Raw genomic sequence first — 17700 nt, 5'->3', positions numbered from 1 at the left:
TCTCGATTGTGCATCTGTAGAAGTTTGTGAGTGCTTTTGGTGACAAGCTGAATTTCTTCAGCCTCCTGAGGTTGAATAGGCGCTGCTGCGCTTCTTCACGACGCTGTCAGTGTGAGTGGACCAATTCAGTTTGTCTGTGATGTGTATGCCGAGGAACTTAAAACTAGCTACCCTCTCCACTACTGTTCCATCGATGTGGATAGGGGGTGTTCCCTCTGCTGTTTCCTGAAGTCCACAATCATCTCCTTAGTTTTGTTGACGTTGAGTGTGAGGTTATTTTCCTGACACCACACTCCGAGGGCCCTCACCTCCTCCCTGTAGGCCGTCTCGTCGTTGTTGGTAATCAAGCCTACCACTGTTGTGTCGTCCGCAAACTTGATGATTGAGTTGGAGGCGTGCGTGGCCACGCAGTCGTGGGTGAACAGGGAGTACAGGAGAGGGCTCAGAACGCACCCTTGTGGGGCCCCCGTGTTGAGGATCAGCGGGGAGGAGATGTTGTTGCCTACCCTCACCACCTGGGGGCGGCCCGTCAGGAAGTCCAGTACCCAGTTGCACAGGGCGGGGTCGAGACCCAGGGTCTCGAGCTTGATGACGAGCTTGGAGGGTACTATGGTGTTGAATGCCGAGCTGTAGTCGATGAACAGCATTCTCACATAGGTATTCCTCTTGTCCAGGTGGGTTAGGGCAGTGTGCAGTGTGGTTGAGATTGCATCGTCTGTGGACCTATTTGGGCGGTAAGCAAATTGGAGTGGGTCTAGGGTGTCAGGTAGGGTGGAGGTGATATGGTCCTTGACTAGTCTCTCAAAGCACTTCATGATGACGGAAGTGAGTGCTACGGGGCGGTAGTCGTTTAGCTCAGTTACCTTAGCTTTCTTGGGAACAGGAACAATGGTGGCCCTCTTGAAGCATGTGGGAACAGCAGACTGGTATAGGGATTGATTGAATATGTCCGTAAACACACCGGCCAGCTGGTCTGCGCATGCTCTGAGGGAGCGGCTGGGGATGCCGTCTGGGCCTGCAGCCTTGCGAGGGTTAACACGTTTAAATGTCTTACTCACCTCAGCTGCAGTGAAGGAGAGACCGCATGTTTCCGTTGCAGGCCGTGTCAGTGGCACTGTATTGTCCTCAAAGCGGGCAAAAAAGTTATTTAATCTGCCTGGGAGCAAGACATCCTGGTCCGTGACTGGGCTGGATTTCATCTTGTAGTCCGTGATTGACTGTAGACCCTGCCACATGCCTCTTGTGTCTGAGCCATTGAATTGAGATTCCACTTTGTCTCTGTACTGACGCTTAGCTTGTTTAATAGCCTTACGGAGGGAATAGCTGCACTGTTTGTATTCAGTCATGTTGCCAGACACCTTGCCCTGATTAAAAGCAGTGGTTCGCGCTTTCAGTTTCACGCGAATGCTGCCATCAATCCACGGTTTCTGGTTAGGGAATGTTTTTATCGTTGCTATGGGAACGACATCTTCGACGCACGTTCTAATGAACTCGCACACCGAATCAGCGTATTCGTCAATATTCCCATCTGACGCAATACGAAACATGTCCCAGTCCACGTGATGGAAGCAGTCTTGGAGTGTAGAGTCAGCTTGGTCTGACCAGCGTTGGACAGACCTCAGCGTGGGAGCCTCTTGTTTTAATTTCTGCCTGTAGGCAGGGATCAGCAAAATGGAGTCGTGGTCAGCTTTCCCGAAAGGGGGCGGGGCAGGGCCTTATATGCGTCGCGGAAGTTAGAGTAACAATGATCCAAGGTTTTACCACCCCTGGTTGCGCAATCGATATGCTGATAAAATTTAGGGAGTCTTGTTTTCAGATTGGCTTTGTTAAAATCCCCAGCTACAATGAATGCAGCCTCCGGATAAATGTTTTCCAGTTTGCAAAGAGTTAAATAAAGTTCGTTCAGAGCCATCGATGTGTCTGCTTGGGGGGGATATATACGGCTGTGATTATAATCGAAGAGAATTCTCTTGGAAGATAATGCGGTCTACATTTGATTGTGAGGAATTCTAAATCAGGTGAACAGAAGGATTTGAGTTCCTGTATGTTTCCTTCATCACACCATGTCCCGTTAGTCATGAGGCATACGCCCCCGCCACTCTTCTTACCAGAGAGATGTTTGTTTCTGTCGGCGCGATGCGTGGAGAAACCCGTTGGCTGCACCGCCCTGGATAGCGTTTTCCCAGTAAGCCATGTCTCCGTAAAGCAAAGAACGTTGCAGTCTCTGATGTCCCTCTGGAATGCCACCCTTGCTCGGATTTCATCAACCTTGTTGTCGAGAGACTGGACATTGGCAAGAAGAATGCTGGGAAGTGGTGCGCGATGTGCCCTTTTTCGGAGTCTGACCAGAACACCGCCGCGTTTCCCTCTTTTTCGGAGTCGTTTCCTTGGGTCGCTGCATGCGATCCATTCCGTTGTCCTGTTTGTAAGGCAGAACACAGGATCCGCGTCGCGGAAAACATATTCTTGGTCGTACTGATGGTGAGTTGACGCTGATCTTATATTCAGTAGTTCTTCTCGACTGTATGTAATGAAACCTAAGATGACCTGGGGTACTAATGTAAGAAATAACACGTAAAATGACAATGAATGAAGAGATGAGTTTTCTGGTGAATACCACATTGAACTCCCACATATATTCAGTATGTGTGTGTTTGATGCTAACATCAGACGATGACGTGTGTCCGTCTCGGCAACAATGTCCCCTGACGCTGTGTGCTGGACCCGTATTGTCCCTGTTGCTTATGAAACCAGCTGTGGTAGCAACAACCCACCACACACACACACACACACACACACACACACACACACACACACACACACACACACACACACACACACACACACACACACACACACACACACACACACACACACACACACACACACACAGAGGCATTCCTCCCAAAAAACATCAGCGGGGGAGTGACATGGTGATGTCATCCTAGAGCAACTTCCTGGGTTTGTGTGTGTGTGTTTGTGCGCGCGTGTGTTTGAGGTTCAAAGGGGGAGTCTGAGGATTTTGGATAAAACAGTAGCAGAGAAACTAGTGCCTCTAAGGAAAATCTCAACTCCATCTGGTCCAAACTCTGTTTCCTCTCTGTCTGTCTGGTCCAAACTCTGTTTCCTCTCTGTCTGTCTGCTAGCAGACAACTGTGTGAACTCGACAGTAACCCTGTCCCATAGAGACCCACTGTCTAATTAAGTCTGTCTAGTAGCCTCTGTACCTGCAATGTTTCTGCAATTATGGATTCAAGTCAAGTTTTCAAATATGCCAGTTGATTGTCTCTGTGTGTGTGATTGACCTGTGATTTGTGACATTTGTTGTTTTCTTAAACAAGTCCACTAGGGGGCACTAAGGTTGTGTGTGTGAGTGATTTAATGTACATAATAAAGGGGACATGGTTATGTATTATATTATGTGCTGACATCTCTCCACAGTGGTCCCTGCGTTAGTGGACCGGTTGGGGGACAGTAAGGACCAGGTCAGAGAACAGAGTCAGACAGTCATCCTCCGCTGTATGGAAGTCACAGCAACGCCTATGGTGAGACATGCACGTCATATACACACAGCATGGCCTATGGTGAGACATGCACATCATATACACACAGCATGGCCTATGGTGAGACATGCACGTCATATACACACAGCATCTCCTATGGTGAGACATGCACGTCATATACACACAGCATCGCCTATGGTGAGACATGCACGTCATATACACACAGCATCTCCTATTGTGAGACATGCACGTCATATACACACAGCATCGCCTATGGTGAGACATGCACGTCATATACACACAGCATCTCCTATGGTGAGACATGCACGTCATATACACACAGCATCGCCTATGGTGAGACATGCACGTCATATACACACAGCATCTCCTATGGTGAGACATGCACGTCATATACACACAGCATCTCCTATGGTGAGACATGCACGTCATATACACACAGCATCGCCTATGGTGAGACATGCACGTCATATACACACAGCATCGCCTATGGTGAGACATGCACGTCATATACACACAGCATCTCCTATGGTGAGACATGCACGTCATATACACACAGCATCTCCTATGGTGAGACATGCACGTCATATACACACAGCATCTCCTATGGTGAGACATGCACGTCATATACACACAGCATCGCCTATGGTGAGACATGCACGTCATATACACACAGCATGGCCTATGGTGAGACATGCACAAAAGTGAGAGAGAGGGGTAAAGACGCACACTGCCACACGCCCGCGGTCAGACAGATCGTACACTCCCTGACTTCCTGTATTCCAGGAGCGTTAGGTGTCAGGCCTGGAGGTCTGCAGCTCCTGTAGATCACCTAGCAGAACGTTGTTACAGCCACATTACATTATAACCGGATTACAACTAACTGGCTTTAATCAGGATATTTTAACCAGCTTGGCCTGCTGGGTAGAGGAGTTCAGGCGCAGAACTGTGAGAAGCTTGGCCTGCTGGGTAGAGGAGTTCAGGCGCAGAACTGTGAGAAGCTCACCTCAGAGAGCAAGAGTTTGCAGCAACCAAAAAGCCCAGTCTCTCTCACTCTGATTCTATCATTAATACATCATTCACCAAAGCTGCCGAGCTCTAGAATAAGACAGTATCAGCAGCTCCCTCATCTGGACATAACCAGAACTGCATGGAAAATTACTTACACAGACACTGTAACCTTCTCTGTCAGTAATCTGCTGAGCCCCCTTCAGTTTGCCTCCCATAGACTCCTTCAATGTTAACTCTCTCTCAATCTCTATCTCTCTCTGTAGTATGTGTGGGAGAGGTTGCTTCCTGGTTTTAAACATAAGAATTTCCGCAGCAGAGAGGGCGTGTGTCTGGTTCTCTGCGCCACCCTCAACATGTGAGTACTTCCTCTTTCACCATCAATCACTTCCTGAGGTCACAGGTCATACGGAGAGGAAAGGAGAGAGAGGGTCATATACCACAGAACAATATGAATCCCCTACTGCAGCTTACATGGGACATAATCATATTGTTTGTGTGAGAGAGTGAGGGACAAAGACCCACACCACCCACTCTCTCCAGAATGACTCTTACCTGTGTGAGAGAGTGATTAGAGGTCAGAGTTGGTGGCTCTATAGTGACCTACCCTGTGTCCCAATCTGTCCACTTCTCCACTCATCTCCACATTTTTTATTTAACTAGGCAAGTCAGTTAAGAACTAATTCTTATTTCCGATGACGGCCTAGGAACAGTGGGTTAACTGCTTTGTTCGGGGGAACAACGACAGATCTTTACCTTGTCAGCTCAGGGAGTCGATCTAGCAACCTTTCGGGTTACTGGCCCAACCGCTAGGCTACCTGCCGTCCATTTAGAAGTATTGGACTGGTGTTAGGATTTAGGGAAGTGGAGAAAGTACTTGACTTGCAGGGTTAGTTTATGCTGCTAACACTAGTCTAAGGCATGCACCACTCTCTAAACCTAAAGCCTTCAGCATCTCCTCGCTAATAGCAACACTGTTGTGGTCAATTCTAACCTGCTACGTAGCTAAAGGTCTCTCTAAAGCCTACTGGTGAATGCTACTGAATGATGGTCGGTTACACAACTAAACTCATACCATCTCTCTCTCTTCACCCCCCCCCCCCCCCCTCAGGTATGGTGCTCAGCCTTTGAGTCTCAGTAAGATCGTTCCGTACCTCTGCACTCTGACAGGAGATCAGAACCCACAGGTAAGAGACGCTGCTTGAGGGTGAACCTGAATTGTCTCTGTCTGTATTTAAAGCCTAACATGTAGAGAATGTTTAATCAAATGTATTTATAAAGCCCTTCTTACATCAGCTGATATCTCAAAGTGCTGTACAGAAACCCAGCCTAAAACCCCAAACAGCAAGCAATGCAGGTTTAGAAGCACGTTGGCTAGGAAAAACTCCCTAGAAAGGCCAGAACCTAGGAAGAAACCTAGAGAGGAACCAGTCCTCTTCTGGCTGTGTTAATGTAATATAGAGAGGAAAGCCCTTTTACAGACCTGCTTTTGGTTTGAGTTCCGTTAAACCCATTGTGGAGAACATAGAAGTTCTAATCATTGTGTTTCTATGGTGGAGTATACGACAATACAGGAGGTCCAGTGTGCTGGAGTATACAACAATACAGGAGGTCCAGTGTGCTGGAGTATACAACAATACAGGAGGTCCAGTGTGCTGGAGTATACGACAATACAGGAGGTCCAGTGTGCTGGAGTATACGACAATACAGGAGGTCCAGTGTGCTGGAGTATACGACAATACAGGAGGTCCAGTGTGCTGGAGTATACGACAATACAGGAGGTCCAGTGTGCTGGAGTTTCTTATTCTAATCGTTTCTTCTGTTATTAGCCAGTCAATGGGATACTGTTAAATAGCTGGGTGAGAGAGAACCCTGGTTTCACCACTGAAACATGAGACCCCAACCCTGTCTCACCCACAGAGTGATTATTGTGTGTGTTTATTAAGACTGGGAATTGCCAGGGACCTCACCATACGTTATCATCACCATACTTAGGTGCTGATACGATATGTATTTCAATTCTCAAGATTTTATATAAATTGCGATTCGATAATGAGATTTTATTGGGATTCGATGTTCCAAACATATTGCTCAACATATGTCTCCTGCAGAGAGACGAGGGCCAACGACTTCTGATCAGTCAGGAAAATAAAAGTGCTGAGAACATGTTGGCTCCCTATTAGTTTGTTTTTTAAGATGGAGAACAAGCTGCAGGTACAGCCAACTAGCGCAAAAATGATATTGCAGCATTGTCAAAACGATACAATTTATCATAAATGTATATCCTGATATGTAACTATTGATTTTTCTTTGTTTATTGTTTTCGTCCCACCCGATCATTAGGGTCTGGATCAGCTACCCATTCATTATCCTCCTACACTCTAGGGATGTGACCAATGGATCGTTTTGCTTCACTTTTAAACTGCCATTTCTTTTTTTGGTTCTCCGTTAAAATGATTAAAAACAAATCATACAATTCCACATCTATTCACAATGCAGAAAAATGTTTCTGTTACGTATGACCTCAAGGACTGGGGAATGAACTTTATATCTACCGCAGTCCTATCCCCTTTAAAGCACCTCGGCTACGGCATGTTGGTTTGTCTGTAAGGTTACACTATGGCTTTTTAAATGCCCACACAAAACCTTCTCTGGAGATAGTTTCAAAGCCCCACTGAACGGGCATTTTCCTTGTCTGTAAAGGAATGCTACTTCCGAAGCGGGACGAACGTCCATCACTAGGCAACCAGAACTGTTCATCAAATCATCTCCAGCTGCCTGTGTGTAGACCGTTTTCTCCTACAGAAGTACTTTAAAGTTAATTAAATACTGTGGTTACCAAGACATTTAGTAGAAAGTACCCATCTTCCTCTAGGAATCGACTTACGATTCAGTATTTTTGGAATGGAGGAGACTGATTAGTTGGCATACTTCCAAGAACACAAACACTTGCATCTTTCATAGCGAGCTAGCAAGGGCCTGAGAGAGAGGGGAGGGGCACAGTCAGGTCGACCACCAGGCAGAAAGTCAGAACCGTCCACTAGGCCTATCTACCTATCTGCCAATCAAAAACTGTATCTCGCAATTTCTTGTCTTGCAACGTCTCACAACGTCAGTAAAGCAGGGTCTATCATCAATGAATAGGCTGGGATACCCTACTAGCAACAGACCGAAGACTAAACACACACTCACATCGTTAGTGAAGCAGGGTCTATCATCAATGAATAGGCTGGGATACCCTACTAGCAACAGACCGAAGACTAAACACACACTCACATCGTTAGTGAAGCAGGGTATATCATCAATGAATAGGCTGGGATACCCTACTAGCAACAGACCGAAGACTAAACACACACTCACATCGTTAGTGAAGCAGGGTCTATCATCAATGAATAGGCTGGGATACCCTACTAGCAACAGACCGAAGACTAAACACACACTCACATCGTTAGTGAAGCAGGGTCTATCATCAATGAATAGGCTGGGATACCCTACTAGCAACAGACCGAAGACTAAACACACACTCACATCGTTAGTGAAGCAGGGTCTATCATCAATGAATAGGCTGGGATACCCTACTAGCAACAGACCGAAGACTAAACACACACTCACATCGTTAGTGAAGCAGGGTCTATCATCAATGAATAGGCTGGGATACCCTACTAGCAACAGACCGAAGACTAAACACACACTCACATCGTTAGTGAAGCAGGGTCTATCATCAATGAATAGGCTGGGATACCCTACTAGCAACAGACCGAAGACTAAACACACACTCACATCGTTAGTGAAGCAGGGTCTATCATCAATGAATAGGCTGGGATACCCTACTAGCAACAGACCGAAGACTAAACACACACTCACATCGTTAGTGAAGAGAAAGAGCAGCTGCATTAGTATTTGTTTATTTTGTGGGCAACGTGGTCTTTTATCTACTTCCCCAGTGTCAGATAAACTCGTGAATGTCATTTTTTTTGTCCCGACCAATCACCATCCCCCATACTCCTTGGCAGTCCCGCCCACACACAATCCATTCTGCCTCTGCTCTCAGCCAATCAGAATTTAACACTTGCAGTATTCAGCCAATCACAGCACCCTTTACAACACACCAAGCCAATCACATCTCGAGTGTGTGTACCCATATGTGTGTGTACCCCCCCCCCCCAGTGTTTTAATCTCACTCAAAGAGGAGTGGACCTAATCTGTGTGTTTATGGAAAATCCTCCTTCTTTTAGCACAGCGCTAACACACACACACACACACACACACACACACACACACACACACACACACACACACACACACACACACACACACACACACACACACACACACACACTGGCACCATATGAATACACCCTGCCAAGTCCTGCAAGCCCAGTGAGAATGAAGGTTGTGAAGTCATATCTCACTGGGGGGTAAGAGGTGTGTGTGTTGGGGGTAAGAGGTGTGTGTGTTGGGGGGGTAAGAGGTGTGTGTGTTGGGGGGGGGTAAGAGGTGTGTGTGTGTTGGGGGGGGGGGGGGGGGTAAGATGTGTGTGTGTTGGGGGGGGGGGGGTAAGAGGTGTGTGTGTGTTGGGGGGGGGGTAAGAGGTGTGTGTGTGTTGGGGGGGGGGTAAGAGGTGTGTGTGTGGGGGGGGGGTAAGAGGTGTGTGTGTTGGGGGGTAAGAGGTGTGTGTGTTGGGGGGGGGGGTAAGAGGTGTGTGTGTGTTGGGGGGGTAAGAGTGTGTGTGTGTTGGGGGGGGTAAGAGTGTGTGTGTGTTGGGGGGGGGGGGGTAAGGTGTGTGTGTGTGTGTGTTGGGGGGGGGTAAGAGTGTGTGTGTGTTGGGGGGGGGGGGTAAGAGGTGTGTGTGTGTTGGGGGGAGGTAAGAGGTGTGTGTGTTGGGGGGGGTAAGAGGTGTGTGTGTGTGGGGGGGGTAAGAGTGTGTGTGTGTTGGGGGGGGTAAGAGTGTGTGTGTTGGGGGGGGGGGTAAGAGGTGTGTGTGTGTTGGGGGGGTAAGAGTGTGTGTGTTGGGGGGGGTAAGAGGTGTGTGTTGGGGGGTAAGAGGTGTGTGTGTGTTGGGGGGGTAAGAGGTGTGTGTGTGTTGGGGGGGGGTAAGAGGTGTGTGTGGGGGGGGAGGTAAGAGGTGTGTGTGTTGGGGGGGGGGGGGGTAAGAGGTGTGTGTGTTGGGGGGTAAGAGGTGTGTGTGTGGGGGGGGTAAGAGGTGTGTGTGTGTTGGGGGGGGGTAAGAGGGTGTGTGTTTGGGGGGGGGGGGTAAGAGGTGTGTGTTGGGGGGGGGTAAGAGGTGTGTGTGTTGGGGGGGGGGGGGGGGTAAGAGGTGTGTGTGGGGGGGGGGGGTAAGAGTGTGTGTGTTGGTGTGGGGGGGTAAGAGGTGTGTGTTGGGGGGGTAAGAGGTGTGTGTTGGGGGGGTAAGAGGTGTGTGTTGGGGGGGTAAGAGTGTGTGTGTTGGGGGGGTAAGAGGGTGTGTGTGTGGGGGGGTAAGAGGTGTGTGTTGGGGGGTAAGAGGTGTGTGTTGGGGGGTAAGAGTGTGTGTTGGGGGGGGGTAAGAGTGGTGTGTGTTGGGGGGGGTAAGAGGTGTGTGTGTTTGGGGGGGTAAGAGTGTGTGTGTTGGGGGGTAAGAGGTGTGTGTTGGGGGGGGTAAGAGGTGTGTGTTGGGGGGGTAGTAAGGTGTGTGTGTTGGGGGGGGTAAGAGGTGTGTGGGGGGGGGGTAAGAGGTGTGTGTTGGGGGGGGGGTAAGAGGTGTGTGTTGGGGGGTAAGAGGTGTGTGTGTGTGTTGGGGGGGGGGGGTAAGAGTGTGTGTGTTGGGGGGTAAGAGTGTGTGTGTTGGGGGGGGGTAAGAGGTGTGTGTGTTGGGGGGGGGTAAGAGGTGTGTGTTGGGGGGTGAGTCGATGGAAAGTTCATGCATTATCTTGTGCCGTGTTATCTGAGGTCACTCATCCTGTGTGTTGGGGGGTAAGAGGTGTGTGTGTTGGGGGGTAAGTGTGTGTGTGTGTGGGGAAGTAAGAGGTGATGTGTTGGCAGGGCAGAATGGGTTGTGTGTGGGGGGACTCAACAGCCTTGGTTTCTCTTATGGTGTGTCGCCTGGTAAGACTAACTACTTCTCAGATAGAGTTCAGTGTGTCAAATCAGAGGGCCTGTGTGTTGGGGGGTCTGGCAGTGTGTTGGGGGGTAAGACGGTGTGTGTTGGGGGGTAAGAGTGTGTGTGTGGGGGGGGTAAGAGGTGTGTGGGGGGGTAAGAGGTGTGTGTGTGTGTGGGGGGGTAAGAGGTGTGTGTTGGGGGGTAAGAGGTGTGTGTGTTGGGGGGGTAAGAGGTGTGTGTGTTGGGGGGGGGGGGTAAGAGGGTGTGTGTGTTGGGGGGGGGGTAAGAGGTGTGTGTGTTGGGGGGTAAGAGGGTGTGTGTTGGGGGGGGGGTAAGAGGTGTGTGTGTTGGGGGGGGGGTAAGAGGTGTGTGTGTTGGGGGGGGGGGTAAGAGGTGTGTGTGTTGGGGGGGTAAGAGGTGGGTGTTGGGGGGGGGTAAGAGGTGTGTGTGTTGGGGGGGGGGGGGGTAAGAGGTGTGTGTGTTGGGGGGGTAAGAGGTGGGTGTTGGGGGGGGGGTAAGAGGTGTGTGTGTTGGGGGGGTAAGAGGTGTGTGTGTTGGGGGGGGGGGGTAAGAGGTGGGTGTTGGGGGCGGGGTAAGAGGTGTGTGTGTTGGGGGGGGGTAAGAGTGTGTGTGTTGGGGGGGGGTGAGTCGATGGAAAGTTCATGCATTATCTTCTGCCGATCAGTTATCTGAGGTCACTCATCCTGTCTGTGCTGACCACACACACACTCCTGACGGTGTGTGTGTGTGTGTGTGTGTGTAGGAAGTTGGAATTCTGATGGGCTGAACGCAGAGGCAGAATGGGTTGTGTGTGGGCGGGACTCAACAGCCTTGGTTTCTCTTATGGCTGCCTCGCCTGGTTCACTAACTACTTCTCAGATAGAGTTCAGTGTGTCAAATCAGAGGGCCTGTTGTCCGGACCTCTGGCAGTCTATGGGATGCCACACGGTTCAATTCTCGGGCCGACTCTTTTCTCTGTATATATCAATGATGTCGCTCTTGGTGCTGGTGGGTCTCTGATCCACCTCTACGCAGACGACACCATTCTGTATACTTCTGGCCCATCTTTGGACACTGCAAACAAACCCCAAATGAGCTTCAATGCCATACAACACTCCGTCCGTGGCCTCTAATTGCTCTTAAATGCAAGTAAAACTAAATGCATGCTCTTCAACCGATTGATGCCCACACCTGCCCGCCCACCTAGTATCACCACTCTACCACTCTGGACGGTTCTGACTTAGAATATGTGGACAACTACAAATACCTAGGTGTCTGGTTAGACTGTAAACTCTCCTTCCAGACTCACATTAAACATCTCCAATCCAAAATGAAATCTAGAATTGATTTCCTATATCGCAACAAAGCCTCCTTCACTCATGCTGCCAAACATACCCTCGTAAAACTGACTATCCTACCGATCCTTGACTTCGGCGATGTAATTTACAAAATAGCCACCAACACTCTACTCAGCAATCTGGATGCAGTCTAACACAATGCCATCCATTTTGTCACCAAAGCCCCATATACTACCCATCACTGCGACCTGTATGATCTCATTGGCTGGCTCTCGCTACATATTCGTCGCCAAACCCACTGGCTCCAGGTCATCTATATGTTTTTGCTAGGTAAGCTCCACCTTCTCAGCTCACTGGTCACCATAGCAACACCCACCGCAGCACGCGCTCCAGCAGGTATATTTCACTGCTCGTCCCCAAAGCCAACACCCCTTTTGGCCCCCTTTCCTTCCAGTTCTCTGCTGCCAATGACTGGAACAAATTGCAAAAATCACTGAAGCTGGAGACTCATATCTCCTTCACTATCTTTAAGCATCAGCTGTCAGAGCAGCTTACCGATCTCTGCAGCTATACACAGCCCATCTGTAAATAGCCCATCCAACCAACTACCTACCTCATCCCCATATTTATTTTTTTCCTGCTCTTTTGCACACCAGTATTTCTACTTGCACATCCTCATCTGCACATCTGTCACTACAGTGTTAATTTGCTAAATTGTAATTACTTCGCCACTATGGCCTATTTATTGCCTTTCCTCCTTCATGCACACACTGTATATAGACCATTGACTGTATGTTTGTTTATTCTATGTGTAACTATGTTGTTTGTGTCCCACTGCTTTGCGTTATCTTGGCCAGGTCGCAGTTGTAAATGAGAACTTGTTCTCAACTAGTCTACCTGGTTAAATAAAAAGAAACGGTGACCTTACAGTGGGAGAACTTACTGACTCCCCTCTGAGTCCCTGGCTGTCTGTACTGTTGACTCCTCTGGCTACTGTCCACAAGTTTGAGTTATGATGCTCCTGTTTCGAGTCAAGGGCCAATAGGATGCTTATGTTTAGAGTTAAGGGCCAATAGATGTTTAATGCTACAGTAATTCTTATCTCCATCTGCTATTTGACTAAAATGTGAATAATATGAAATGAAATATTATTTAAGTTTTTAGATAATAATGATACTGGATAAATAAAGATTAAAATCCAAAGATGAGATAATATTGTGGGATGTTGTGTGTCCTGTGTGCAGGTGCGTGAGGCTGCCACAGCATCGCTGGTGGACGTGTATCGCCACATAGGAGAGAGAGTCAGAGCCGACCTTGGAAAGAGAGGCCTGCCTGCCACACGGTGAGTGTTTATCTGTGTGTGTGTACTTTTGGTGTGTGTACTTGTGATGTGTGTGTATACTACAATATATTTTGTATGGGTTGTTACTAGATGTCGACCGATTATGATTTTTCAACGCCGATACCAATTAATGGAGGACCAAAAAAAGCCGATACCAATTAATCGGCCAAATGTTTATTTTTATTTAATTTAATTTTTGATTATTATTTATATATATTACAACAATACTGACTGAACATTTTGATTTTAACTTAATATAATACATAAATCTATTTCGTCTCAAATAAATAATGAATCATGCTGAATTTGGTTTAAGTAATGCAAAAACACAGTGTTGGAGAAGAAAGTAAAAGTGCAATATGTGTCATGTAAAAAAGCTAAAGTTTAATTTCCTTGCTCAGAGCATATGAAAGCTTCTAGTTCATTTTAACATGAGTCTTCAATATTCCCAGTTAAGAAGTTTTAGGTTGTAGTTATTATAGGAATTATGACGCATCAACTTTTTCTCTCTATACCATTTGTATTTCATATACCTTTGACTATTGGATGTTCTAATAGGCACTATAGTATTGACAGCCTAATCTCAGGAGTTCGTAGGCTTGAAGTCATAAACAGCGCTATGCTTCAAGCATTGCTAAGAGCTGCTGGCAAACGCAGTAAAGTTTGCATGAATGCTTACGAGCCTGCTACCACCTACCACTGCTCAGTCAGACAGACTGCTCTATCAAATATCAAATCATAGACTTAGTTATAATACACTGCTCAAAAGAATAAAGGGGACACTTAAACAACACAATGTAACTCCAAGTCAATCACACTTCTGTGAAATCAAACTGTCCACTTAGGAAGCAACACTGATTGACAATACATTTCACATGCTGTTGTGCAAATGGAATAGACAACAGGTGGAAATTATAGGCAATTAGCAAGACACCCCCAATAAAGGAGTGGTTCTGCAGGTGGGGACCACAGACCACTTCTCAGTTCCTATGCTTCTTGGCTGATGTTTTGGTCACTTGAATGCTGGCGGTGCTTTCACTCTAGTGGTAGCATGAGACGGAGTCTACAACCCACACAAGTGGCTCAGGTGTAGTGCAGCTCATCCAGGATGGAACATCAATGCGAGATGTGGCAAGAAGGTTTGCTGTGTCTGTCAGTAGTGTCCAGAGCATGGAGGCGCTACCAGGAGACAGGCCAGTACATCAGGAGACGTGGAGGAGGCCGTAGGAGGGCAACAACCCAGCAGCAGGACTGCTACCTCCGCCTTTGTGCAAGGAGGAGCAGGAGGAGCACTGCCAGAGCCCTGCAAAATGACCTCCAGCAGGCCACAAATGTGCATGTGTCTGCTCAAACGGTCAGAAACAGACTCCATGAGGGTGGTATGAGGGCCCGACGTCCACAGGTGGGGGTTGTGCTTACAGCCCAACACCGTGCAGGACGTTTGGTATTTGCCAGAGAACACCAAGATTGGCAAATTCGCCACTTGCGCTCTGTGCTCTTCACAGATGAAAGCAGGTTCACACTGAGCACACGTGACAGTCTGGAGACGCCGTGGAGAACGTTCTGCTGCCTGCAACATCCTCCAGCATGACCAGTTTGGCGGTGGGTCAGTCATGGTCATGGTTGGGGGGCCGCACAGCCCTCCATGTGCTCGCCAGAGGTAGCCTGACTGCCATTAGGTACCGAGATGAGATCCTCAGACCCCTTGTGAGACCAGATTCTGGTGTGGTTGGCCTTGGGTTCCTCCTAATGCAAGCCAATGCTAGACCTTATGTGGCTGGAGTGTGTCAGCAGATCCTGCAAGAAGAAGGCATTGATGCTATGGACTGGCCCGCCCGTTCCCCAGACCTGAATCCAATTGAGCACATCTGGGACATCATGTCTCGCTCCATCCACCAACGCCACGTTGCACCACAGACTGTCCAGGAGTTGGCGGATGCTTTAGTCCAGGTCTGGAAGGAGATCCCTCAGGAGACCATCCGCCACCTCATCAGGAGCATGCCCAGGCGTTGTAGGGAGGTCATACAGGCACGTGGAGGCCACACACACTACTGAGCCCCATTTTGACTTGTTTTAAGGAAATGTAATCAAAGTTGGATCAGCCTGTAGTGTGGTTTTCCACTTTTAATTTTGAGTGTGACTCCAAATCCAGATCTCCATGGGTTGATATTTGATTTCCATTGATAATTTTTGTGTGATTTTGTTGTCAGCACATTCAACTATATAAAGAAAAAATTATTTAATAAGAATATTTAATTCCTTCAGATCTAGGATGTGTTATTTTAGTGTTCCCTTTATTTTTTTGAGCATTGTATAATAAACACAGAAATACGAGCCGTTGGTCATTAATATGGTCAAATCCAGAAACTATCATTTTGAAAACGAAATATTTATTTTCTCGGTGAAATACGGAACCGTTACGTATTTTATCGAATGGGTGGCTAACCTAAGTCTAAATATTGCTGTTACATTGCGCAACCTTCAATGTTAAGTCATAATTTTGTAAAATTCTGGCAAATTAGTTCGCAACGAGCCAAGCGGCCCAAACTGTTGCATATACCCTGACTCTGCTTACACTGAACGCAATAGAAGTGACAAAATTTCACTTGGTTAATATTGCCTGCTAACATGAATTTCTTTTAACTAAATATGCAGGTTTTAAAAAATATATATATACTTCTGTGTATTGATTTTAAGAAAGGCATTGGTGTTTATGGTTAGGTACGTGCAGCGATTGTGCTTTTTTTCGCGAATGCGCTTTTGTTATATCATCCCCCGTTTGGCGAATGCCGATTTGTTATGAAGACTTGAAGTCGTCTCTAATTAATCGGCCATGCCGACTATTCGGTCAACCTCTTGTTTTCACACCCTATTGTTGATGACACTTTTTGGAGAAACCTGTCAAATGCTCTCCTGTTTAATAATATCAGTTCTGTCTGGCTGGTCTCCATGTTGCCATGTACTTTATTAGTGAATGATGAGTGTCAAAGTGGTTTTGACTGGGAATACTAAAAGTGTTGGCTTGGTCTCTGTCCCAGTGCTCCACACCATGCTCCACTCTGCCCCTCAGTCACACACGCAGACAATACAAAGAGGGTTGGGGAAGAGAGGGGGAAAGGAAAATGGGAGGAGGGACAGAGCGAGTGGGAGAGGGCACTGGACACTACAGAGGAAGAGAGGGAGAAGGGACAGAGAGAGTGGGAGAGGGCACTGGACAATACAGAGGAAGAGTGGGAGGAGGGACAGAGAGAGTGGGAGAGGGCACTGGACAATACAGATGAAGAGTGGGAGGAGGGACAGAGAGAGTGGGAGAGGGCACTGGACAATACAGAGGAAGAGTGGGAGGAGGGACAGAGAGAGTGGGAGAGGGCACTGGACAATACAGATGAAGAGTGGGAGGAGGGACAGAGAGAGTGGGAGAGGGCACTGGACAATACAGAGGAAGAGTGGGAGGAGGGACAGAGAGTGGGAGAGGGCACTGGACAATACAGAGGAAGAGTGGGAGGAGGGACAGAGAGTGGGAGAGGGCACTGGACAATACAGAGGAAGAGTGGGAGGAGGGACAGAGAGAGTGGGAGAGGGCACTGGACAATACAGATGAAGAGTGGGAGGAGGGACAGAGAGAGTGGGAGAGGGCACTGGACAATACAGAGGAAGAGTGGGAGGAGGGACAGAGAGTGGGAGAGGGCACTGGACAATACAGAGGAATGGAGTGGGAGGAGGGACAGAGAGAGTGGGAGAGGGCACTGGACAATACAGATGAAGAGTGGGAGGAGGGACAGAGAGAGTGGGAGAGGGCACTGGACAATACAGATGAAGAGTGGGAGGAGGGACAGAGAGAGTGGGAGAGGGCACTGGACAATACAGAGGAAGAGTGGGAGGAGGGACAGAGAGAGTGGGAGAGGGCACTGGACAATACAGATGAAGGGAGGAGGGAGGAGGGACAGAGAGAGTGGGAGAGGGCACTGGACAATACAGATGAAGAGTGGGAGGAGGGACAGAGAGAGTGGGAGAGGGCACTGGACAATACAGAGGAAGAGTGGGAGGAGGGACAGAGAGAGTGGGAGAGGGCACTGGACAATACAGATGAAGAGTGGGAGGAGGGACAGAGAGAGTGGGAGAGGGCACTGGACAATACAGATGAAGAGTGGGAGGAGGGACAGAGAGAGTGGGAGAGGGCACTGGACAATACAGAGGAAGAGTGGGAGGAGGGACAGAGAGTGGGAGAGGGCACTGGACAATACAGAGGAAGAGTGGGAGGGACCGAGAGAGTGGGAGAGGGCACTGGACAATACAGATGAAGAGTGGGAGGAGGGACAGAGAGAGTGGGAGAGGGCACTGGACAATACAGAGGAAGAGTGGGAGGAGGGACAGAGAGAGTGGGAGAGGGCACTGGACAATACAGAGGAAGAGATGGAGAAGGGGAGGAGGGACAGAGAGAGTGGGAGAGGG

The 17700-nt window shown here is 48.4% G+C and overlaps 1 protein-coding gene across 41 annotated transcripts in view; it reads left to right on the top strand.

The window, feature by feature from the left end:
- clasp2 (cytoplasmic linker associated protein 2) overlaps positions 1 to 17700 on the top strand; it is a 136499-nt gene that overhangs the window by 12513 nt on the left and 106286 nt on the right. For all 41 annotated transcript variants that reach the window (XM_046326204.1, XM_046326196.1, XM_046326193.1 and 38 more), the window contains exons 3-6: positions 3442 to 3545; positions 4796 to 4887; positions 5641 to 5716; positions 13151 to 13248. In XM_046326204.1, coding sequence (XP_046182160.1) covers positions 3442 to 3545; positions 4796 to 4887; positions 5641 to 5716; positions 13151 to 13248 — 370 coding nt within the window. The remainder of the gene's footprint in view (positions 1 to 3441; positions 3546 to 4795; positions 4888 to 5640; positions 5717 to 13150; positions 13249 to 17700) is intronic.

Source organism: Oncorhynchus gorbuscha, linkage group LG24 (genome assembly GCF_021184085.1).
Source record: "Oncorhynchus gorbuscha isolate QuinsamMale2020 ecotype Even-year linkage group LG24, OgorEven_v1.0, whole genome shotgun sequence".
Taxonomy (NCBI): Eukaryota; Metazoa; Chordata; class Actinopteri; order Salmoniformes; family Salmonidae; genus Oncorhynchus; species Oncorhynchus gorbuscha.
Note: the sequence above shows the minus strand (reverse complement) of the source record. Positions and strands in the feature narration are given on the sequence as shown.